This window comes from Cyprinus carpio, chromosome B2, assembly GCF_018340385.1.
Source record: "Cyprinus carpio isolate SPL01 chromosome B2, ASM1834038v1, whole genome shotgun sequence".
Lineage (NCBI taxonomy): Eukaryota > Metazoa > Chordata > Actinopteri > Cypriniformes > Cyprinidae > Cyprinus > Cyprinus carpio.
The window spans coordinates 31,278,440-31,305,309 of NC_056598.1; the positions used below are offsets into that span (position 1 = coordinate 31,278,440).

At 33.0% G+C, this 26,870-nt stretch overlaps 1 protein-coding gene across 1 annotated transcript in view; it reads left to right on the forward strand.

The window, feature by feature from the left end:
- LOC109103661 (receptor-type tyrosine-protein phosphatase mu-like) overlaps positions 1-26,870 on the forward strand; it is a 203,259-nt gene that overhangs the window by 30,637 nt on the left and 145,752 nt on the right. Inside the window, exon 2 of the mRNA XM_042719198.1 lies at positions 24,464-24,586. Coding sequence (XP_042575132.1) covers positions 24,464-24,586 — 123 coding nt within the window. The remainder of the gene's footprint in view (positions 1-24,463; positions 24,587-26,870) is intronic.

A 26,870-nucleotide genomic window follows, 5' to 3' on the forward strand; every position in this document is an offset into this window, starting at 1 on the left:
TCAGTGTAAAGGCATTCAAGAAAGTTTGGAGTCTGTAGGGTTTCGTAATGTTTTTGTAAGAAGTCTCTTCTGCTCAACAGAGCTGCATTTGTTTGATCAAGAATATAGTAAAATGTGAAATATTATTAGAATGTAAAACAGCTGTTTTCTGTGTGAATCTCTGTTAAACAGTAATTTATTTCTGTGATGTGCAGCTGTATTTTCACCATCATTACTCCAGTCTACAGTGTCACATGATCTTCAGAAATCATTCTAATATGATGATTTAAAAATCAAAAAATTATATACATATATTTTTTTGATATTCTCTCAAGTGAAAATGAACACCGTGATGTTTATGTTCTGTTTCATGGTGTTTCTTCCCAGAACTCAGAATTAGTCATTCCTTCACCTGCCGGGGATGTCATTAAAGCATGTTGCCTTTAAATAATAGAGGTTTTACTCTGGGCTGTGACTTTACACTAATTATTAATCAAGCGCTCACTTCAGGATCCGAGAGAGTCGTGACAGACGGAGTGAAGAATGCTGTAAACACACAGACACAAACACACTACAGAGTTCACTTAAAACGTTTACAATATGTGCAATATGTTTACAATAGCAAACAATAAAAATATTTTCTTTTTCATTATTTTGGTCTTGCTTTCCAGTACAAATATCTAAACATCATTAATTCAAGATACATTTACTGGAGAAGCAAAATGACTTAAAATATGAAGTTTTGTTTTCTGTAAAACTGATCAAACTTAAGTGACTTTATGCTTAAAACAAGACCAAATATCTGCCAATGGGGTCAGAAAAATAAACTTAAATAAGAATAAGAATAAGAAATGTATATTTTATTGACAACAAGGTATGATAATAATAATAATAACTATTATAAGAATATCCAACATTAATTTTATGTATATCATATAACTATGTACAATAATAATAATAATAATAATAATAATAATAATTCTTAATTAATTAATTAATTTATAATATAATATAATATAATATAATATAATAATATAATATAATATAATATAATATAATCAATTTATTATATTCTAACATTATATTATTATTTTTTTATATCAGAGTTATAAAGAGATTTATTTTATTTATTTATTTTTATTTTTTTTATCCCCCAAGTATTATATCAGAATTAGGTCCAAAATGTTCTGTGACGGTGGTTTTATATTTCTTTTTCAAATAAATGCTGTTTATATATATAGATATTTATTTATCAAAGAATCCTGGGGAAAGAATGCTTCTATTTTGCTTATTTCTACTTTAATAACAATATTATATTATATTATATTATATTATATTATATTATATTATATTATATTATATTATATTATATTATATTATTTTATATTTTTTTAATATTATATTATATTATATTATATTATATTATATTATATTATATTATATTATATTATAAATCTACTTATTATTAGATCTGAAACTTTCCAGACATTTTGTAAACTTTATTTTTTGTTATGTTATTTTATATTATTTTTTTTTATTTTAAGAAACTTAACTTTGAAAATTTTTTTTCATTTTGGAAACTTTAAGAAAATTTTGGTTTCAAGCTAATGCATCTTGATTAAAGAAAACAAGACAAACTCACTGCATGTAGCTGAATGACGGAGTTGAATCAGAATTGAATGATGAATTCCTCGTGACGCTGTGCATGTTATTAAACATCTGCATCCGTCCTTCTGAAGCGCGGTAGAGAAGCGTAAAACACGTTCAGATGTAATCATTTAATATTCTACAGTGAATCTGTTTTCATCCTCCAGTGCTGGAAGCAGAAGGTGACTCTGAATATTAATAATCGTCTTTTAAAGCAGGAGAGCTGCAGTGCATTGTTATGGTTTGTTATTTAAGAGACGTAAACCTGTGGCTCTGTTCTGTTCCAAAGTCTTGAAGCAAGATTGTTGTAAGCAGCAGAAGTTCAGAGATCTCTTGAGCTGAATGCTTCATCAATGCACAGAAAGTGTGTTCTCATCAGCGCAGAAACAGTTGGTCGGTGTCCCCATGTCATTAAGAGTGATTAACTGATGAATCCCCACAGTAAACATCAGCGTTACACATTTAATTCACAGGTAAAATGACTCCAGAATTTAAGCTTTTCACATTTTAAGCTTTTTAATGCTCACAATTATCATCTCAGTGCTTTTTTTATTCGATTTCTTTCAGCAACACGCTACACTCAAAAGCCTTTTCTCAAGATTTATGCAATTTAATTAATATTAAAATTCCATCAAATATTTACAATCATACATATTTCAATTGAATAATTTATCAATCGTTAATCAATTATTCAAAATATATGAGTATTATTCAATTCATTTTGATTTGAGTTTGCTATTTCAATTGTGTAAATCTTAAAAAAGGCTTAAACATTTATTTTGAGTTTACTACTACTAATAAAACGTTTTTTATTTATATTATTATTATATTATATTATATAAAATTTATATTTTTAATATTTTATATATCTATAAATAACATTATAAAATGTAAATAATATTATTTGAGATTGTTATGATTATATTATATATATATATATATATATATATATATATATATTATATATTATATATATATTATATTTATTATAACATTATTATTATTATTATTATTATTATTATTATTATAAGCATTGCTAGTGTAAGACTACAGGAGCTCAGAATAATAATACATTATTATTATTATTATTATTATTATTAATATTTTATATAATGGCTATTTCTCATCATATTATTCTGAGCTCCTGTAGTCTTACACTAGCAATGCTTATAATAATAATAATAATAATAATAATAATAATAATGTTTTTATTATAATATGTTTTATAGTAATAGTAATTGTTATTTTTATTATTATATGGATACATTTATTCAATATGAATACATTTTTATTTTATACTTATTTATAAGAATTAATGTTATTGATAATAATATTAATAATAATAATAATAATAATAATTGTATTATCATACAGTATATACTACTACTACTATTTATATTTAATATTTTTATAATGTTTCTTTTTGTAATGACTTGTTATAAATTAAATTGAGTTTATTTGAATAAAGTTTGTTTAATGTGAAAGTAGTTTAATATGATTTGTTTCTGAAATGAAAGAAAGCTGTTTTCTGTAGGCCGTGTGCGGTTATGATGGAATAGTTGATGGAAAATCAGGTCAAAAGTCTTCAGACGGCTGTGGGATTTAATAATTCACAATATTAATGAGGCTGTGGATGGCTGGGCAGCCTGCCTTTGTTTAACACACAATTAATTCATGCCAGCGACTCTTTAAATTTGAAACAACTCGGGTGCGGAGCGCTATTTGTCATGTTTCCTTCCGTCATCAATTAAACGCTCGACGAACCTCTGAAATCCACTGAACACGAGCTGCAAAAACAGACGAGAAACGCTCCGGAGTCACAATCTGAGACCAACACAATGACTCTGATGTGTTAGTATGAAAGTCACTGATTTCAGGAGAAGTTCAGGAGTATTGTTTTATTGTTTTGTGTTAGTGCACTGATGACAGATGAAGCAGAGCGTTCATAATTTATGAATTTATGAAGCGACGCACCAACACGAGCTGATGGGATGAAGTTGTTGAGATTTAAAGTACTTGTGAAATAAAAGAGCATCAGTTCTGCTGATCGTTTAAGACATGAACTGATTGGTTGATTGATTTATGTGCATTTTTGTGCATCTTTTGTTTTAGTGAAGGTTTATCAAGGCCAAATATATAAAAATACACTACCAGTCAAAAGAGTTTGAAAGAAGTCTCTTCTGCTCACTAAAGCTGCATTTATTTGATCAAAAATACAGTAAAAATTGAGAAATATTATTACGGTTTAAAACAGCTGTTATCTATGTGAATATGTGTTAAAGTGTAATTTATTTCTGTGATGTGCAGCTGTATTTTCAGCATCATTACTCCAGTCTTCAGTGTCACATGATCTCCAGAAATCATTCTAATATGATGATTTACTGCTCAAAAAACATTTCTGATTATTATCAATGTTGTGCTGCTTCCATTCAAAAGTAATATTTTAAAGAAATAATACTTTTATGCATTAAATTTATACAATAAAGACATTTCTGATGTTGTTTGATTAAAATAAAAATTAAATAATTTTGTTTATTAATATCAAATTTACATTTTTATTAATTTTTTGATTTAATTTATTTGTTTGTTTATGAATTTTTTTTGAGGAGAATATGGGTATTTTAGTGTTTTTTGTGGATATTGTGTGACTGTGGAGTGTGGAGTTGATGCTGAAAATACAGCTGCGCATCACAGAAATAAATTACACTTTAACAGAGATTCACATAGAAAACAGCTGTTTGAAATTGTAATAATATTTCAAAATTTTTACTGTATTTTTTAATAAATAAATACAGCCGTGGTGAGCAAGAGACTCAAAAACATAAAAAAAATAAATAAAATTAAAATGTTTTAGTGTGTGTGTTTTTGTTTTGTTTTGTTAAGTGTTAAGGTGATCTTGGTCATGAATAACTGCTCAGATCATTTTCATCTGCCGTTTTAAATACACCAAGTCCAAATTATTGATCGGAACGAATCCATCACACGTTCCAGAGCGGGAATCAGGTAACTCGGATGGGATAAATGGACTTTGCTGTGTTTGCTGTATTGGGTTCCACAGATAACGTGATTTCTGCTTCACTCGCTCGTGATAAATTACACCAGCTTTTCATTTTCTCCACACTCGTTTCATAATTCTCCAAAGTGTGCGTCTGAACGCTCAACCTTGAGTTATTCCCTCTCTCTCAAAGCAGAGAGAACAAGAGGAATTTGTTACAGATCTAAAAACAACAAGGCGTGCTAATGGTCTTGTTTATTGCGATGATCAAACATAATGAGCGTCCCAGCTGAAGATCAACCCTCAGCGGACGCCTTTCTTACAAATGAGACTTATATAGATTATACAGTGAGAGAGGAAACGCATATCCCTGCTGTCTCTCCTGTTCTCCGTTTGTTGAGTTTTCTGCTGGATTTGAGGGCTTCTGGGCAGATTAATGTGAGGATGAAGTTGCTTTGAAACTGTAGTTTGTCAAACTAATGACTGCTCAGAATATAAAGCAGTTGAACTTGCTGTCAAACTATAAAAGAAAAAGTTGTTAGATACTGTACGTGATCGTGACAGCAGCTAATATTGAAGTATTTGGCATTGGGAGTGGCCTAAGGGCTCTTTAGCCAATCACAAACACTCTTCACCTGTCAATCATTTTGTACATTCAGGTGTTCTTGCACTGGATTGGCTGGTGTGTCTTTAGAGGGCGGGGTTTCATAAAGAGGAGGCGTGGTTGAAATGAGCAAACTTTAAAACACAATTCTAATTTCAATGTTGTAGATGAAACTAAAACTTTCTCAAAATCAAGACAGGAACATGTTATTCCATTTTGTTTGCAATAATATTTAAATTCTCCCCAGATATCAGTAAATAATTCATTTAAACAACATGCCTGCAAGTATTTTAAGAGTCAAAGGGCGTGGTTTGCAATTCTTCAGCCAATCACAAACACTCTGTCAATCATTTTGCACATTGGTTCTGCTAACTTTGGATTGGCTGATGTATCTTTTGAGGGTGGGGCTTCATAGAGAGTCAGTGTGAATTAATTGAGCATTAGAATTTAGATTTCTAATTTAATCAGCTGTTTTTTGCAGGATTTTTAGGCCTCAATTAGTGTGACTGCAACTTACAGATATAATTAAATTATAATAAATATTATTTGTTTTAAATATGATTATATACAGTATTTATAATAAGTATGTGTTATTTGTAATAATTATAGTGTAATAATATTAATATTATTTATTATTATTTTGTACTATATATATACATAATATGTTTTTTGTTTTTTGTTTTGTTTTGTTTCATTTATTCAGTGTTTAAATGCCGGGGTTTTTGTTTTGTTTTGTTTTGTTGTTGTTTTTGTGCTTTTCCTCTATCTGTGTAACACCAAATATGATGTTTTGGAGAAAACTGAGATCCAAACAGTGCATGCACCCAAATGCTTTCAGTGTATGGACCAAATAACCCCCACATTTTTCTAAATATTTTCCTTTGTGCTCCACATAAAAAGAAGGTCCAAGTAAGTCATACAGGGTTGTTTAATCAGTGTTCAATATTCCACTTTGCTAGAATGAATCAGACTTTCTAACACTTTGATAAATAGGACAGTTGAGCAGAATGTGTTTGATTATTGACATTATTATTGGTGTGAAGCTGCATGTGCAACACAGAGTTGCAGTAGAACAGTGCAGTAAACTGATGTGGTCTGAAGCCAGCTGGGCTGATCGGATCCTTGCGTTTCTTTCTTTTTCTGCGTTCGGCGTGGTCAGTCGGTCGGTCGGTCGGTCAGTCGGTCGGTCCCGATCGAACCGCAGAGGGACATGGAGGAGGGCAACTTCTGAAGCAAAGCCCTATCGAACGTACACCTCACAGAGAATCAATTCACATCCAGACAAACACTGCTGGATTCATCATATCAGGCAGAACATAAACACACATGGCCCTCATCGGAGCATCGGATGCATGCGCTTATGTCAGAAGCAGAATCAGAATCAGAAAGAGCTTTATTGCCATGTGTTTACACACACAAGGAATTCATCTTGGTGTAGGAGCTTCCAGTACGGGAAGTACAAACATAGTGCAAACATGCATGTAATTAAGTTAATAAAAACACTAATAATAAAGAGATTAGATAATAAGTTATAAATAACGATAGTAATAAAAATATACAGGAAAAAAAGAAAATGTCCATAGACAGAACTGTGAATGTGCATATGGTACCCTGAAGCACAAAACCAGACATAAGGGGCAATTTTTGGCAAATGAGGTTTATATGTCATCTGGAAACTGAATAAATAAGCTTTCCACTGATGTATAGGACAATATATGGCTGAGATACAACTATTTGAAAATCTGGAATCTGAGGGTGCAAAAAACAAAAAAAAAACATCTTTAAAGTTGTCCAAATTAAGTTTTTAGCAATGCATATTACTAATTAAAACTTAAGTTTTGATATATTTACGGTAGGAAATGTACAAAATATCTTCATGGAACATGATCTTTACTTAATATCCTAATGATTTTTGGCATAAAAGAGAAATGTATAATTGTGACCCATACAATGTATTGTTGTGTATTGCTACAAATATACCTGTGCTACTGATGACTGCTTCTGTGCTGCAGGGACACATATGTGCTATTTACAGGGAAGGCTTGATGAGTTATTTACAGATGTACAGTACTGAGGTGTGTAAAGTCACGAGCGATTTGAAGGTGTTCTGTTGTTCTCCTCAGGGATCTTCCGGAAGATTTCATTGTCCATGTCTCTGCTGGACGGGAAAGATTCGATCGCCCCTCCTGCTTGTTTTCTATTGTCCAAATCGAAGCTGTGGCTGTGACTCTCATGCATTGACATGAGCGCAGAGAGTTTGCTCGCACCCACCGCATCAGCATTCTGGACCCGTACCGGAGAGATGGAAATAATGACCAGACGGACCCGTGAATCTCGCTCAAATCGGCCTCATCAGACCGTCCACTTAACCAAGCTGTTCAGCGCCGCCAAAACATCGCATTTTCTCCTTTGAGAAATTGTCACAATTTTCTCTCCATTTTTCAAATGACCCCACTCTGAAACGGAAAGGTGCTTCTTTTAGACGCCGCTCGCTCGACTTTATTCACTTGATGTTAAAACACATTCCAGGGCTGCAGACAGCAAATAAAATACTCTCAGAACAACAATTCTGATGATACTTTAAAATTAGGAAAAGACTGGAGGAGCTTTAATTGCATCGATTGTGCACTCTGAAACCTAACAGTCCAATTTAATTTTCTTTTTACACAATTAATAAGTTCATTGCACTTAATAGAAGTTGTTAACTCAATAATGGATTATATTAAGCATAACACAAACTGAATGAGATACAACAGACTTCATTTTCCCAGTGTGCTTTGCTTGCAACTGATTAAAAAAAAGAAGAAAAAGAAGGAAAATGTTAAAATTAAGTGTTATTTGTGCATTTCTGCACACAATTTGAGTTATAGTTTCTGATTTAAACTGTTTATTTAGGTTTCAGCTACACATATATAATTATTTTTGTGCACTCAAACTAAGTAAAATTCAATATTTATAAGAACTTTGAACTTTGTCAAATATATTTTGAAATATGTTTCAAAGTATACAAAAATGCCCAAATGTATTTTATCTAAAATGTGTTTTAAAATACATTTAAATATATAGGAACATACTTTACAATGTTTGTGTAAATATATTTTCTATCAATAATTTTTCAGTATATTTTGTGTATATTTGGATATAATTTTGTGTATATTTTTTAAAACGTATTTTAAATTAAAAACATACATTTTAAAAAAGCATTTTAACAGTGTGTTATTTTGCTTCTACAAACCTTTAAAACTCTTTTACCTTAACTTGTGTTTCACGGCACTCATTCCCAAGATCTTTGCTTTGCAAGTGCAATGCTGTGCCGGGTGCGCTAACGAGCAAGTTTATTATGTCAGAAAAGCCACATATGTGGAGCTGGTTATGCGATGCAAGCGACAAAATTCCATGTTCCATGTTTGGTTGATTGTGAAGTGTAGAAATGCTGACGATATAGACTGCAAATCACATGCTGGCCTTAGAACTGATTTATTTTATTAAATCTTATGAGAACTTAACAGCCAACATAGCACTTGTTCACATGATTTTGTAGCATGCAAGTAATGATTAAGTAAAAAAATCTCATCACCGGCATAAGCACAGGCCTTTCCCTTTGCTAAAAATCACATTAAACGGCACTTAATTTCAGTTTTTTTTTTTCTCCTGATCTATCCCTATGCAAAGCATGTTGGGAACTAGAAATCCACTGCCCACTTTCAGTCAATGCAACGTAAAAGATTCATGTAAGCCCAACACAAATGGTTTAAGTAAACATTTTACAAATGTAATTTCATTTATTTGTAATAAAATTGAGTGCAAATGACAACGGAGTGCATAACTAAAGATTTGTGTTGTTTTAGCTTATTTTATTTATTTATTTATTTATTTTTTGGAGTGAATAAAAGTGTTTGGTGTTTTCCTGCACCAGTGGTCATTTCAGCCAGAAACTGGAGTGAATTGTGCATATAGGTGTGTTTTTGCATATTGTACATCTTCATGTTCTCCATGAGAATCTTCAGCTTCTAAATAACCGTCTGTGTGTAATTTAGCATCTAAAGTCGTTGGGGTTCTACATGTTCTATTTTAGCAGCTGGTGACCTGGATTCATTCACTCGAGCTGAGTTTTATTGTGTGTTTTAGCAGATAATGTCCATCGTCTCTCTCTCTCTCTCTCTGCTTTGACACGTTTTAGCCAGCGGGCCAGATTATCCGTCTAAATCTGTGGGCCGACTGCTCCATTTCACCATCCGATCGATCGCAGCGAGAGCGACGGCTTGATTGATGATGATATAGCGATTGATTGGTTAAATCCTCTCCACTTCAAAGTGCCCAAATGGACAGTATATATACATGCGATTTAGAGCGAGAGCTGCTCGCTGGGAGCTGCCAATAGAGAGGTGAAATAGGAGAAGGAGAGGAGAGAGTCATGGGCCCCTGAGGGCCGCTCGTGCAGAGGTGGCAGAGAGACAGGGCTGGCAGCGCTTTAAATTACCTGAGATTGGCTGGTGGCGGCGTCGTCTTCAGGGAAAGACGAGGCGTTTGTTAGCGGCTATCTGAACGGATCGAGCGGCGCTCTGTCCTGGCGGACGATGAAGACCTGGTAATTGCTGGATTGGCAGAGAGAGACAGAAGTGAGCTGTCTTGCTGTCTGCTGCCTACATAGGCACACTCATAAGTGAGCGCTCTACATAGACAGAACCCGTCATGTGAAGACTCAACTCGACGATTGATCCCAATGGAGTCTGACGAGAGCGTGCTGCTAAGATAATGATGCCGTACTCATAAAAATACACAGCACGCACACATATTGGTCTGTTTATAATTAGATCAGACTTTTTTAGAGATGTGTTTCGGTTCTGAGTGCAGTATGAGGTTATAATATTCTCTGCCGTGGTGTTTGTTTTCATTCAGCTGGTTGCTGTGAATCTTGTTTGCTCTCGCTTAAAACAAAACTATAACTGCTCACATTCATTACTTTCTAACAGCATATGTTCAAGCTTTAGTCTTTTCACTTGCAACAAAATTTACAACATTTCAATCTCCTAACAGAATAAAAAAGACCAGTGTTTAAATATCTTAACCGAACAAAACAAATCAACATTTAAATCTCTTAATGGAACAAAACCAACCAATGTTTGAATCTCTTAAAGGGATACTCCACCCCAAAATGAAAATGTTGTCATTAATCACTTACCCCCATGTCATTCTAAACCCGTAAAAGCTCTGTTCGTCTTCGGAACACAATTTAAGATATTTTGGATGAAAACAGGGAGGCTTGAGACTGTCCCATAGACTGCTAAATAAATAACAGTGTCAAGGTCCAGGAAAGTATGAAAAGCATCATCAGAATACTCCATCTGTCATCAGTGATTCAACCGTAACGTTATGAAGCGATGGGAATACTTTTTGTATGCAAACTATTCTACTGCAAACAACACTTGAATCTCTTAATTGAAACTCCTAATCAAACAAACCCGACCGATGTTTGAATCTCTTAATCAAACAAAATGAACAAATGTATGAATCTCTTAATCGAACAAAACCAACCGATGTGTGAATCTCTTAATCAAACAAAACCAACCAATGTTTGAATCTCTTAATCGAACAAAACGAACAAATGTATGAATCTCTTAATCGAACAAAACCAACCGATGTTTGAATCTCTTAATCGAACAAAACCAACCAATGTATGAATCTCTTAATCGAACAAAACCAACCAATGTATGAATCTCTTAATCGAACAAAACCAACAGATGTATGAATCTCTTAATCGAACAAAACCAACAGATGTGTGAATCTCTTAATCGAACAAAACCAACAGATGTGTGAATCTCTTAATCGAACAAAACCAACCAATGTATGACATCTCTTAATCGAACAAAACCAACCAATGTATGAATCTCTTAATCGAACAAAACAAACAGATGTGTGAATCTCTTAATCGAACAAAACCAACCAATGTATGAATCTCTTAATCGAACAAAACCAACCGATGTGTGAATCTCTTAATCAAACAAAACGAACAAATGTATGAATCTCTTAATCGAACAAAACCAACCGATGTGTGAATCTCTTAATCGAACAAAACGAACAGATGTGTGAATCTCTTAATCGAACAAAACCAACCAATGTTGTGAATCTCTTAATCGAACAAACCAACAGATGTATGAATCTCTTAATCGAACAAAACCAACAGATGTGTGAATCTCTTAATCGAACAAAACCAACCAATGTATGAATCTCTTAATCGAACAAAACTAACAAATGTATGAATCTCTTAATCGAACAAAACTGATCAAATGTATGAATCTCTTAATCGAACAAAACTGATCAATGTATGAATCTCTTAATCGAACAAACCCACCCGATGTGTGAATCTCTTAATCGAACAAAACCAACCAATGTATGAATCTCTTAATCGAACAAAACCAACCGATGTTTGAATCTCTTAATCGAACAAAACCAACCAACGTATGAATCTCTTAATCGAACAAAACCAACCGATGTGTGAATCTCTTAATCGAACAAAAACCAACCAACGTATGAATCTCTTAATCGAACAAAACGAACAAATGTATGAATCTCTTAATCGAACAAAACCAACCGATGTGTGAATCTCTTAATCGAACAAAACCAACCAATGTATGAATCTCTTAATCGAACAAAACCAACCAATGTTTGAATCTCTTAATCGAACAAAACGAACAAATGTATGAATCTCTTAATCGAACAAAACCAACCGGTGTGTGAATCTCTTAATCAAACAAAACGAACAAATGTATGAATCTCTTAATCGAACAAAACCAACCGATGTTTGAATCTCTTAACGTAACAAAACAAACAAATGTTTGAATCTCTTAATCGAACAAAACCAACAGATGTGTGAATCTCTTAATCGAACAAAACAAACCAATGTATGAATCTCTTAATCGAACAAAACCAACCAATGTATGAATCTCTTAATCGAACAAAACCAACCAATGTTTGAATCTCTTAATCGAACAAAACGAACAAATGTATGAATCTCTTAATCGAACAAAACCAACCGATGTTTGAATCTCTTAATCAAACAAAACTAACCAACGTATGAATCTCTTAATCGAACAAAACCAACCAATGTATGAATCTCTTAATCGAACAAAACCAACCAACGTATGAATCTCTTAATCGAACAAAACCAACCGATGTGTGAATCTCTTAATCGAACAAAACTGATCAAATGTATGAATCTCTTAATCGAACAAAACTGATCAATGTATGAATCTCTTAATCGAACAAAACCAACCAACGTATGAATCTCTTAATCGAACAAAACCAACCGATGTGTGAATCTCTTAATCGAACAAAACCAACCGGTGTGTGAATCTCTTAATCAAACAAAACCAAACGATGTGTGAATCTCTTAATCGAACAAAACGAACAAATGTATGAATCTCTTAATCGAACAAAACCAACCAATGTATGAATCTCTTAATCGAACAAAACCAACCAATGTATGAATCTCTTAATCGAACAAAACAAACAGATGTATGAATATCTTAATTGAACAAAACCAACAGATGTTTGAATCTCTTTATCGAACAAAAAAAAAAATGACCAATGTATGAATCTCTTAATCGAACAAAACAAACAGATGTATGAATATCTTAATTGAACTAAACCGAACGATGCTTGAATCTCTTAACTGAACAAAATGAACAGATGTTTGAAACTACTAATCAAACAAACCTGACCGATGTTTGAATCTCTTAATTGAACAAAACCAACCGAAATTTGAATCTCTTAATCAAACAAAACGAACAGACGTTAGAAACTACTAATTAAACAAACCTGACCTGTGTTTTGTTTTATTATATTAAATGAACTAACATAAATTTGATTTGTATCTATGTTTTGTTTTATTATCTTAACTGGACAAACCAACCCACGTTAAAATCTCTTAGTCGAACAAAACCAATCATTGTTTGAATCTCTTGACAGAACAAAACCAGACCACATTTGAATGTCTTGACCAAAATAAAACTGACCAATGCTTAAACCTCTGAACTGAACAAAAACTGCAGCTTTGAAACCTTGTGTATTGAGCAAAGCGCTTTAGAGATTTGACTCGACGTGAATCCTGGGATTGATTTCTCCATTAGAGATGCATGTGGTGCTGTCAGGAATGATCCTGCTGTCTGCCTTCACATCAGGAGCCTGCGTGTCATCTATGTAGGGAGCTGACTAGGTTAACTAGAGCTCATGTACGCTGATATACGCTGCTGCTTTAATTACATTCATAACTGGGACATTAATTTGCTGTAATTGGACGCTTTTGACCTTCAGCCGGGTCGACTCATCCATTTCATTATTTTCCCTTCTAGTTCTGTTTATGGCTGTATTGATTTAGAGGAAAACGTTCCACACACACACACACACACACTCAGATGAGGCGTATAAATGGAATCGTACAGCAGAGGATCGTTGATTAAAGGAATACGGCTCTGCAAATGATTATTAAACCACTGATTATGCTGATATATAATTGTGGAAGAAAACAATATGACTGAAGAATGACTCTCATTTTTCATGCTAGATTATAGCTATACTCGTGTGTGTGTGTGTGTGTGTGTGCGTGTGCGTGTGCGTGTGTGTGTGTGTGTGTACAGTTTAGGGTTTAGTGTTTAGGGACAAACATCTTTCCAGAAGTTGCATTTGATATCCAATCACAGAGGTTTTTGATGCACATCACCTCACTAACAACTAAGTAAATATTGGGTCTCGTTCACTAACTGTGCATGCATGAAATCTTTGCATAAATGTTTTCAGGGACAAATATTGATTTGTTTACATTTTTAAATGCATTTGGTAATGCATTTTATCTAAAACATTGCATTGAAGGTGTTCAATTTGATTAGTTCATGCATTTCCTGGGAATCCAATCCTATACTCTACGTTTTGAGCTATACAGGGAAGTTATGCATCAGTAATGTTCACAGTAAAATTTTTCATAAATTTATGAACAAATGTTTATGAACAGTTATTTATTTTTCATAAATCTCGTTCATTTTAATCTGTGAGAAGGCTAATCTTTGCATGTTTTAACATGTTTTCTATAATTTAATTCTATATTTTTAATATTTTATATGTTCATATGTTATAAATTATACTGGTTATTATTATTTTATATATATTTTTTTAAAATTTAATTTTTTAATGGTTTATATGTACATGGTATAAATTACACTGTAATCCTAGTTATTTTGTATGTTTTTGAGCTCTCACAGAAAGTTATGTTGTTGTGTTTGTTTCACAGTATTATTATTTTATTATTATTTATTATTATTATATTATTATTATTAAACCGTTTTTTGCAACAAAAATACATTTTAGAAGACAAAAAAAATGATCCCTAATACATAACTGTCATCCTGGAGCAGGATAATACCGAAAACATATTATACAAGTTCTGATTATTCAAAATTAAATTTATAACACAAAAATTAGCCATGGGTAAAAAAAAAAAAAAAAAAAATTATAATATAAAACTTTGAGATTGTGATTGTGTTGAATGTTTACTAGCAATCTCTAAATAAAGTGAACATAATTTCCAAATTTGTTCTAATCCATTTTTTTCCCCGTGCAAGTGGACATTTTTAGGTAAACATTTCTTCTGTGCAAAAAAAGGAGGAAAAAATGAATAATTATTAAATGAGGCAGTGTTTTTGAGTTTGATTATGTGATATGTCCTCATTGAGTGTGTGTGTGTGTGTGTGTGTTTGTGTGTGTGTGTGTGTGTGTGTGTGTGTGTGTGTGTGAGTGAGTATGTGTGTGTGTACAGTATGTGTGTGTGTGAGAAATATTTGTCAGCGGTCTCTCCAGCATTGTGTTCTCCTGAGAACTTTCCCCAGCGTGCTCTAATGCTGAAAGTTTACTTTTGTTCCTCCTGCAATAACAAAAGGCCTTTTAAGTCTGACTGGAAAATCTTTAGGAGAAATTGGCTCCTCTATCGAGGGGCGGTCATATTGATTCCCGCCCCTGGCTGGCGCTGCTAAAAAGATGGATAGATCTGTGTGAGTGTGTGCTTCTGAAGAGCATTGTGTGTTCTCCAACACTTTAAAAACACATGCGAGGACGTGTGAGGCGCTCATGAGCATCCGACTCTCTCTGTGTGTCTGCTTTGCTGTCGGAGTAAATGAAGTCTCTTTAAAGCGGTTCCTGTGCTGACACGCACAGGCCTTGTCAATTACTTCCCTTGTCTTGCCTAGTTAGCCTCACAGTTTACCTGCCGCCGCTGTGGAGAGGAGCTCGAAGGGTCGTGTTGTGCTGGATAATTGCTTCACTGTCTTTACTCGCCATCTGCTGAGAGTCACTAAAGTCAAACACACACTACTAACACATTTACAGCATGCAAGTGACTTAATTCTGAGCACATTCTAAGTGTAGTTCTAAGTGTAATTCTGAGCACATACAAAATAAAATATAATATAGAAAAACAAACTTGTTTCATTTCAGCTAGTTGCAAGCATTTTTCATTTATTTTAACTAAAATAACTAAAGCTGAAATACAGAATTAATACAGCTGTATAGAAATTAAAAAAAATAATTATTTTAAATATATAAACAAAATGCATAACAAAATGACTAAATTAACAAAAATTAATCCAAAATCTAAAAATGATTAAACATAAAGAAAAATAGTAAAATTAAAATGATAACATCTTAAAATAAAATAAAAAATATTATTAAAAAACTGTAATAGTGCAATTAAAATGGAATAGAAAAAGAAAGAAAAAATTATCTATATATATATATATTATATATATATATATATATATATATATATATCTATTTTTTATTTTATCTATCATCTTAATATATATATATATATATATATTAAAAAATTAAGTAATATTAAAGTAAAATTAAAATGGAAACATGAAATCTAAAAATAAAAACTAACTAATTATTAAATTTTTATGTTATAACTACACTAGTATCTCAGTGATATCAAAGTATAACTGTATGTTTAAAACTATTTAGATATACAGTATTAAGAAAAATCAGAACTAATAAAAATTAAACAAAAAATACTAAAATAAAAAAAAAAATCTAAAAATAAAAAGTCATTCTAAATATGAATAAAAACTAATAATTTCTCAATAATGCTAAAATAAACCTGAGTTAAAAACTATTTATATCTAAGAAATAGTAATAATTTATATATAAATATATAAAATTAAAATGAGAGTTAAAAACTATTTATATGTAAGAAATAGTAATAATTTATATATAAATATATAAAATTAAAATGAAATCAGAAAATACATATATAATAGTCTCTATATATCTCTATATATTATATATATATAATATATATATAATAATATGTAAAATGAAATCAGAAAATACAAAAATAAAAACTACTATAAAATATTAATAAAATAAAGTAGTATATATAATGCTAAATAAACAAATTAATAATAAACAAATTGTTTTAATATTAATAATAATAATATATATATAAACAAATTAAAATAGAAAGAAGAAAATCTAAAAATAATTATGCTCAATTATGCTAAAATAAAAACTATATATATATATATATATATATATATATAATAATTATGCTCAATTATGATAGAATAGAAACTATATTTATTTATATTTTTAATGAAATTAAAATGAAATTAGTATATATTTAACTAAAATTCAAATGAAATCAGAATATAAAAATAATAGTATCTAAATGATGCTAAAATAAGTGGGCTAGTAACAGCTCTGGATGCAAGTGAGACTAAAATTGATTGGGTTTTGATTTTGCATGGTTTTGCACAATCATCACTAATATATCGTCAGTGCATTATAATGGTCTGCACTAGTTATTACGGCAATAAAGGTCAAATATGATTGTGATTTATTTAATTTTCTCCCAGCGGGATCAGTAAGTTGCTGGTCTTCACTTGTGCTGTCTTTAAGCGAGATGTTTTGCGGACGTTAATGGATTGGTTAATCTGGAGGAGGCTTTTTAATGGCCTTTAATAGAATGCAGCTCTTTCTGACAGAAACACAGATTCATTTGAATGCAGGATTCTTCTGTTTTGATTTTCCGCGTCGTCCAATCGCCGTGTTTGACTCCCTGCTGCTAAACGCTGAAACAATGCATTAGCATTTCATTTCAAGGACAAAAGGGGCTCCGTCTGCGAAAACACGTCGCTGTTTGCCAGATTGAGTTTGAGACTCCTGCGCAAAGGTGCGACCGGCTGTTTACGGATAAATAATTGTATCAGGACTCGGATGAGGAGGAATTAAACCCCGGGGCCTTTTCAGGGTCCCAGACCGAATCCAATCAATCAATCAATAACGGCTCTAACAGATAACACCAATACAGAATGTTAATTAAGCACATCTGAACACCAGAAACAAGCGCTTCGACTCTTTCTGGGAGATAATGGCATTATCAGACCTCAGAGAAAGCGTGTTTCATCCATCATTCCTGCTCTACAACAAACACATGATTTATTCGGCTGGAGAAGCTGCTCTACATATTGATAAATGCTCTAATTGAGTTTGATACGAAGTGGTTTGGCTCTTCAGAGCAGATATCAGACGCTTTACTAGCAGAATGAAGAATGCCTTTAACTCGTTTAATCACTGCTGCAGCCTAAACGAATCATCTGTCATATCTTTATTAAATAAGAGGCTATATAGTATTATTATATATTATAAAATTATATATTTATATGTGTGTGTGTGTGTGTATAAACAAACAAACATAATAATATAATATATATTGCTTTTCAGAAATTGGGGTTACATAACCAAGGCTGCAAAAAAATAAATAAATAAATAAATAAATTACAATTTAAAATAATGGGTTTCTATTTTAATATACTTTAAAGTGTAATTTATTTCTGTGATGCGCAGCTGTATTTTCAGCATCATTACTCCAGTCTTCAGTGTCACATGATCTTCAGAAATCATTCTAATATGATGATTTGCTTGCAATAATAATAATACTATTTATTTATTTACGCATGAACACTAGAGGCAGTAACACTCAGACAACATTTATTAATTTTCACACAATTTGCAGGTCCACAGTTTCGATTAATAAAGCCTAATTTTCACATAATTACTTGAGGAAATATTATGTTCTGAATTAAAAACCATTTTAACATGCTGCGAGATTTGACAGCTGATACTTTTGAATGTGTTTAGTCACATGTACAGCTTTGAGTCGACATGATTGGCTGAGCTGAAGTTTATGCAAATGAGCGGCGACACGATTTGGGATCTACCAATGAGATTGAGAGACAGAGGTCATGTGATCTGCCAGTAAACTAATGCTTAATAAACCACATCTAATTATATAATGGTGTAAATTTAGAATATTAAAATAAACTGATGATGTTTCTGTTATTAATTACTCATCATCATGTCATTACAAACCTGTCTTTGCTGAGCTGAGAAGACTTCAAGAGGACTTCAACATTGGAGCCCAAAATACCTTCGTTTGTTGAACAGAAGAAAGTCATGAGGCTTAAATGAGTAATTAATGACAGAATGATGATTTTGGGGTGAAATATCTTTTGAAGTTTATTTTACTATTCTAACTTCTCATTAGCTGTGCTTTATTTTTAATCACTTCACAAATAAACCTTCAGGGTGGATGATGACATGTTTAGCGTACAGTTAAATCTGCCATATTTTGTTTGAGGAACAGGTTGAAGTTTTATCTAAAACTCTCTAATCTTTTATATCAGGCTGGATAAACTATTTAAAAAGCCAGAAGTTATCATTCTGTCATCATTTACTCATTTAAACTTTTATTATTTTATATTTTGATGGTTTTAGAATTTCTTCTGCTGGAATTTATCTTAAGGTAGATCTGTAATGATATGAGTGCATAAATTATGAAAAAAAATAAAAAACATTTGGGGTGAAATAAATAGATCTTTAAGGTAGGAGAAAATGCTTCACAAATCATTTGTTAATGATGTCAAAGGTCATGCATCTAATTAAGCAGTATTTTGTTTTGTTTTTTTGTTAATGATGTCAAAGGTCATGCATCTAATTAAACAGTATTTAGTTTTGTTTTGTTTATTTACTTATAATTTAAATTTTAAATATATTTAAATTTAAATTAATTTAAATTAAATTTTTATTAAATTAAATTACATTTTAAATTATTGTGATTTTTAATTTAATTTTGATTATTAAAAAACATTACAGGTTTTGCGGTTTAATATTTTTTTTGTATTTTTTTATTTTTTTTTTTTTTTATTTTGTTTTTTTTTGTTTATATTTTATTTTTTTGATTAAAAAAACATTATTGTTTTTTTTTATTTTTTTTTTTTTTATATTTTTTTATATTAAATATTATATTATATTATATTATGCAGAATCAGGATTATTGAAGGCAGTTTTTTTGGCGTATTTCCTCCTCGTCTCTCCGCAGCTCCATCAGAATATCAAACATCTGCTGTGTGTTCAGATGCACAGAACAATCGAGAGCAAACACTGATTGAATCCAGTCGGCCCCGGGCCCCTGGAGTCTGAGACTTATGCACATTTCTAGAAACAAACACACATTTGAGAAGCACAAACACAGATGATCAATGGGCGACATGAAGCGCGTGTTTGAGCAGATATGAGAGATGAGCCGCGTGTGAAGTGCTCAGGAGAGGCTTCGTGTCACAGGTTTGATTTGCATTTGTCTTTTTGATGTATGACTCCACATATTAAACAGCCTTAACCTGCTTTCTGTCCCAAGTGAAGAATCGGGAGTTTCTTACGGAGGTTTTCCGCCCACATGAGCCGCTTCACTGTAAACACAGCAGATCACGTATCACACAGCGCTTTGACGCTGATGGAGAGCCAAGTTTTTTCACCATTGCATAAATTAAATAGCCAAAATGTGCTTTTTACTGTTTTGTCTTGCTTTTCAAATAAATAAATAAATTGCAAAACAATTTTAAAAATATTTACTAAATATTTACATGAAGATCTGATCTCACCATCATCTAATCTGTCTGTGATTACATGAAGAAACAGATGAAACTGAGACGAACTAAATCCAGAAGAACTGTAGCAATGTCTTCAAGACATTTTAAGAAACCTGCCTCTAAAGCTACAGCACTGTGAGAAGTTTTAGGCACTTGTGTAAATATGCTGTAAAGTAAGGATGCTTTCAAAAAAAAAAAAACTTCTATTAACCAAATCAAATCAATATTTGGTGTGACCAACCTTTGCATTTAAAACAGCTTTTGTCCAGGTACACTTGCACATTGTTTTTCAGGTAGCTTTGCAGGAAGCTTTCTTCAAGCCTCTTGGAGATACGACCACAGTTCTTCTGGATTTAGTCTGTCTCAGTTTCATCTGTTTCTTCATGTAATCACAGACAGATTCGATGATGGTGAGATCAGATCTCTGTGTGGAGCACCGGCTGTTGTCAGACTGCTTGTGCAATTAAAAAATCTCACTAGATTATTATTAAAATTAATGGCAAGATGAATGTTTGAAAATGTAAACTGATATTTTCTACTAACAAACTACAGCAAAAGATAGAAATAACTTTGAGGTGGACAATAACTAAACGTGGCCAAAGACGGGGTGCCACAGTAAGGGGTGTTGCCCAAGTGTTGTGTGTGTGTGTACTGTGTGTGTGTGTGTGTGTGTATATATATATGTATAAGTCTATACAGTTTTTTTTTATAAATTTTTATTGTAGGTTTAGGTAATTTTAGTTTAAGTTAATATACAGTTTTTTAAACATTTTTATTGTAGGTTTAGGTAATTTTAGTTTAAGTAATTTGTACTAATACTGTTTTATATATATATTCTACTACTACATACATACATATATATATATATATATTGATACTCGATTATATATATAATATGTATATAATATATATATATCACTATTACATGTATAAAAAACTAAAATCAGTTGTTGGGTATTTTTATTTTAGTTAGTTTTTGTGCCAGTTAGTTTATGTATGATGCGAACAGTTTTTTTTTTAGTTAGTTTTTTTGTTTTGATTGAATTTTATTTTTTGAGTTTTGATTGTTTTTATTTTTGTGTTTTTGATTATTATTTACTTGCGTTATGATAGCCTCTCTCTCTCTTTCTCGCTCTTCCTCTCTCTCTTCCTCTCTCGTATCCTTCGTATCTCTCTCTCTCTCTCTCTCTGTATCTCTCTCTCTCTCTCTCTCTCTCTCTCTCCTCTGTACGGTTCGCTCTGGAGAACTGCTGTCAGAGCGGCTCTTTCAAGGCTGTCTCTCTCTATTGTCACCTCCAGTGTCTCCTGACACGTGCAGAATAGAAGATGAGCTCGTTCTCCTCTCAGCGCTCACTGAATCTGCCGTCCTCTCGCTCGTGTAAGCGGACAAAGGCCCGAATATATCATCAGTTAACAGTTACTGCATGAATCTGCAGGAAGACAATGGAGTATATCTGTCATCAGTGAAGCAGCGGCTTTAAAACATCACACACACTAACAGCCTGACGACTTAATCACACACTGACTGTCCATTTATCAGCAGCTGAACACACACACACACTCACGCACACACTCTCACACTTACTCACTCACTCACTCACACACACACACACGCGCACACACACACACACACGCACACGCACACACACACATTCACACACAAACACTCACACACACACACACGCACACGCACACACACACATTCACACACAAACACACTCACTCACTCACTCACTCACACACACACAAACACTCACAAACACAAACACACACACACACACACACACACACACACTTACTCACACACACTGTTAACTATATATAATATTCATAATTAGTTTTCTTGAAGCATGGAATATATTCTACAGTATATATCTTATTCTGTATTGTTGCATACACTCAATTATGGAAGTAAAAAGGGTTGTAAACACACACACACACACACAGTCATCACGCTTCAAGAGTGATTGATCAGATCTGGCATGTAAAAGGTGTTTTTCTGCTTTTCTTGTTTATGCAAGCATTATTGTGCATTTGTGCGCAGAGGAAGGTTTCTGTGTGTGTGTGTGTGTGTGTGTGTTAAATGGGTGTGTTTGGTTGCTGATTTGTGTGTGTGTGTGTGTGTAGCAGTTCCTGTGTTGATTTACAGTGAGTGCTGCAGCACCACGTCCTGAAATATTCATTTATTTCACCATTATTTTCCATTTGCTCTGGAGTGCACAGAACTTTTGGCCTTGCGTCGGGTCGTTCAGATGCACTCAGAATAAATCTCAGTGCAGCGCTTGTAAGCGATGGGGCTAAAAGTGTGCCAATAATCGTTTCCTCGCACCTGTTAGTTTCTGTTTACCCATAATTACAGCCTTGAACATTAATTTCACTCGGAGGCTGGTCGTAGTTCTGCAGAGGTCCGTCAGTCACGGCCGAGCTCCAATTAAACTTCTGAATTTACAGTCAAAGATGCTTAAATTCAAGAGCAGTTTTATTCTTTTGGGGCTCTGTGTTTATTGTTGTAAAGCACTTTCAATTTATGCCGTGCTAAATCAATAAATCTGACTTTGACATTGACATTCAATGATGCACAGCAAGACTTTTTACATTAAAGCTGAAGTTTGGATGTTTAAAGCAGCTGGTTAGTTGCACTACAGAGAAATTATGTTTTTCCTTAGTGTTTCTGTATTATTTTCCTGTGATAATGTCTAAACATTCTTAATGCATGCAAAATCTTTAGACTATTTTCACATTCCAGGCCCTTTTGGATCCGAAGAATCGTCAAAATATTTTTCCATTAAAACCATATTCTAATCAGCAACTTCTCATTAGAGTGAATGTGAAGTAATTGTGTTAATGTTACCACATTATTACTGCATTTACCCCTAAAAAAAAAAAAAAAAAGACATTTGAAATTCTTTGAAATTTCAAATTCCACTTGAACCAATTTTGATTTGAATGTAGCATTGTAATACATTTATAAGGGCATAATTTGATTAAATCCCTTTGAATTTTTTTAACTCATGGTTGCTCAAAAACAGTCCAAATCTATGGAACCTAGATATTTATTTCTAACAATAAATAAATAAATATTACTCTAAAAAGTTTTCAAGCAAAGTAATGTGATTTTAATGGCATAAACTTTAAGTTTAAGGTGAAAAAATGATCAGTTTTTCATGCTGCAGTGGTCCATATATACATATTCATGTTCATCAACAAAATTCAGTCCAAAAGTGAGAGAAAAATGGGGAAAAGGCTAAATTTACTTTAGAAACGTTTTTGGCATTAATATAACTCCACGTACAATTTAAATGGTGAGAGAGAAATGGGTAAAGGATTAATTTATTTAGTAAATTGCTTTATTATTTTTAATTAATGATACTTTACATTTACAAAAAGACTTTAGAAAAACGACTTAAGTCTTATTTTCTGACAAATTTATCAAAATTAATGAGTTTTTGCTCAAAACAAGAGTAATAAAATATCTGCCAATGGGGACAGAAAAATGATTTTCACTTTGAATTGTTTATTTTTCTGACCACATCGGCAGATATTTGTTCTTGCTTTAAGCATTAGCAAGATGCAATATCATATAAAGTCATTTTGCTTCTACAGTAAATGTATCTTGATTCAAGAACACTTGGATATTTGTACTGGAAAGCAATGCAAATAAGTAAAAAAAAAAAAAATAAAAAAAATCATAATTTTGCAGTGTACAACAGATAGTCCTACAACAAACTCTTACGAAACCACGGTTGACATCAGTGTTTGACAGTCAAAGAGCCACAGAATCCTTTAAATGTTAATGTGTTGGTAAAGACAGCTCCTCTGTTTATTCTCACCTGTTTATTGCAGGAATTAAAAGTGCAGATGTCGGTTGGCGTTGTGTGTCCCGCGAGGAGAATTAGGATGAATGAGAGCTGACGGCGGATGATGTGAAGGGGAAGTCTGGTCGCACGCCGCTGTGAAATGAATCACATTTATGCTCGCTGGAGCGGCGGCAGCCCAGCGTTTAATGATGATAGAGTTTGGACACTTCATTTCTGTCATTGTGAAATTGGTATGCGGCGCAGCTAATGATGGTAATATATGTGTTGTGCCGGGCGTTCGCTTCGAATCGCTCTCCATCTCGGTTTAAGCGCTGCTGTTGTTTGGCATATTGCATTATAAGCGGCCGCATCATGACGGAAAGAAGCGAGGAGGAGGAATCTCTCATTTCCAGGCATGGTAATGGGAAAAGCACTGATAATATAAATGTCTGTCCTTTTGTTGCAGGAGATTGTGACTTCAAGAAGCCCTTCTCGTCCTGCGGGTACACCCAAGGGCGAGACGATGAGCTGGACTGGGAGCAGATCGACACCAGTGAAAAGCCTTCGCTGGACCCATGGGTGCCGCCAGGTGAGACCCTTGCATTGATCAATCACTGATCCATTAGTGGAGGTTCATGCTTGATTGTGGCTTGCTGACAGTCGTTCATCTGTACTGATGATCAAGGTCAAGGTCAAGCTTCTCAATGGGCCTCTTCGCATGGAACTGACCGGAAAATTTATGCTTTGAATTTTATCTTTTTTTGCTATATCAGAATGGGGAGAAAAATGGTGGATTTTTTCACATTTGCTATGTGAACACACAAAAAAATCACGGACCTGATTTGGATATGTTAAAGGTCGAAAAATAAAAAAAGTAACACTTGGCGGTCAAAAGTGTCCATGGAAAAAAATTGCTCATAAAAAAATTATAAATATTGCATAATATCATACAATCCCCTCAGAATTCTAAATAATAATACAAAAAAAAATAGTAATCAAAATAATAAATAAAAATTATATAAAATTTATTTTCCTGAGGAAAAAAAACAAACAAAACACATTTCAAGTCTTTGTTCATTTTAGACCGTGAAAGTAACAAGCATGATCCAAAAATGATGAAAAATCATCTTTATTTTTGCTCAAAACAAGAATAATAAAAGATCTGCCAATGGGTTTGGACAAAATTTTCTTACTTTCTCTTTGAATTAAGTTTATTTTATTACGCTTTATTGCAATTGCTTTGTGATGGGTCTTAGAATAATAAACCCAAAATGGAAACTTTTTTTTTTTTAATTTATAAATATATCTCTTAAAGAAAATGTGAAGAAAAAAAATGGAGAAAAAAAAAAGATTTGTATTTTAATGGTGTTAATGTGTATTTTCAAAGTTTTGATCCCTTAATAAAAACTGTATTTTGTAGAAATTTTTATGAATCTCTTCTGGATCAAAATGGGCATGAATGCATTATGAGGATTAAATCGAGATATATTTGCTTGAAGAAAAATGGGTTAAGAAATTAAGTCTTATTGTCTGTCAAATGTATCAAAATGAAGCAAATTTTTGCATAAAACAAGAATAATTAAATATCTGCCAATGAGGTCAGAAAAATAACCTTGTTTTCTCACCGGCCTCGTGATGGATCTCAGAATAACTAAAGCAACTCTCGGTCAGTTATTCTTCAGTTAATACAGGATTTCTCAGCCTGACCATTAAAACCCTCTAAAACCATCAAAACAGACCAGTCCGGTTAATCACATTAGACTAGTCTAAGCGGTTTGTTTCAGCAGGGTCACGTTCAGGACAGTCTTCTGGAGCATTTGTCTGAGGTTTTTATGAATCACCACGTCTGAGATTTGAACCTACACAGCCTCAAGGTTATCCAGTGTTCCTCTGGATCTTAAAATGCTCTTAAAGTCTTAATTTTTCGGCCTGCTATTCTCCAAGTGTTTACCAGACGTCTACCTGTTTAACAGGGATTTGCATTAGAAATCGAGCAGAAATCATCTGATGATTTGATGCTTTAAATTGATTGACACGGTGCATGATTTCTGAAAAATCTAGTTTTGTTAGTTTTAATGGACATCATGGAACATACTGTATTTTAGGGTTACTGAGCACTGTTTGGGGAATTTTAAAACATATTAAATGTAGATTTCTAGGCCGTCTTTCCTTGAGGCCACTGATGATATTTGCTATTTTACTATCCATAATCCTGAGCTGTAGGTGGTTTTGAGTAATCTGCTGGGTTTGGTTGCTCTGAGCTCTTTATTGAGGATTGTATGAACTCTCTAAGGAGGAAATCATGGGCTGAGATGTTGTGCGATCACTAACGCACTTTATTAGAGAATAAACCCAGCAGAATCAACCCTCGGTCCTCCGAGGAAACTTCCACCAGTAACCAGCCGGTCATCGCTCACATTACGGTAAAAGCGGCTGGCGCTCGATATCAGCTAATGGAGGAAAGACAGAAGCTCAGGGAATGAATTTTTATATCAAAACAGGCAAATCTATTTTGATTAAAGCGCTTTTCCTCTAGCGGTGGCGTATTGGAAGTCATTAGGATGCTTTTCCCGTATTTGGAGCGTCTCTCTCTCTTTAATGCTGCATTGATCGCCTCTCATTTGATTTGAGACGAAGACTCGGGGACTGACAGCACCTCAGGAATCAGACTAATGGAGACGCCGCTCCAGAATGAATGCATATTGTTTTCCTCGTAAATGTGATGCGTAATCGAGTGCTTACTTGTTTGTGTGTTTTAGCCTGATAGTGCTGGCCAATATATTGAATATTTCCTGCATATTTGTTTTTTATTTAATGTGCTTTTTATTTTGCCATTGAGTTTTGTGAACATCTTGTCATTTAGATTAGCTTCA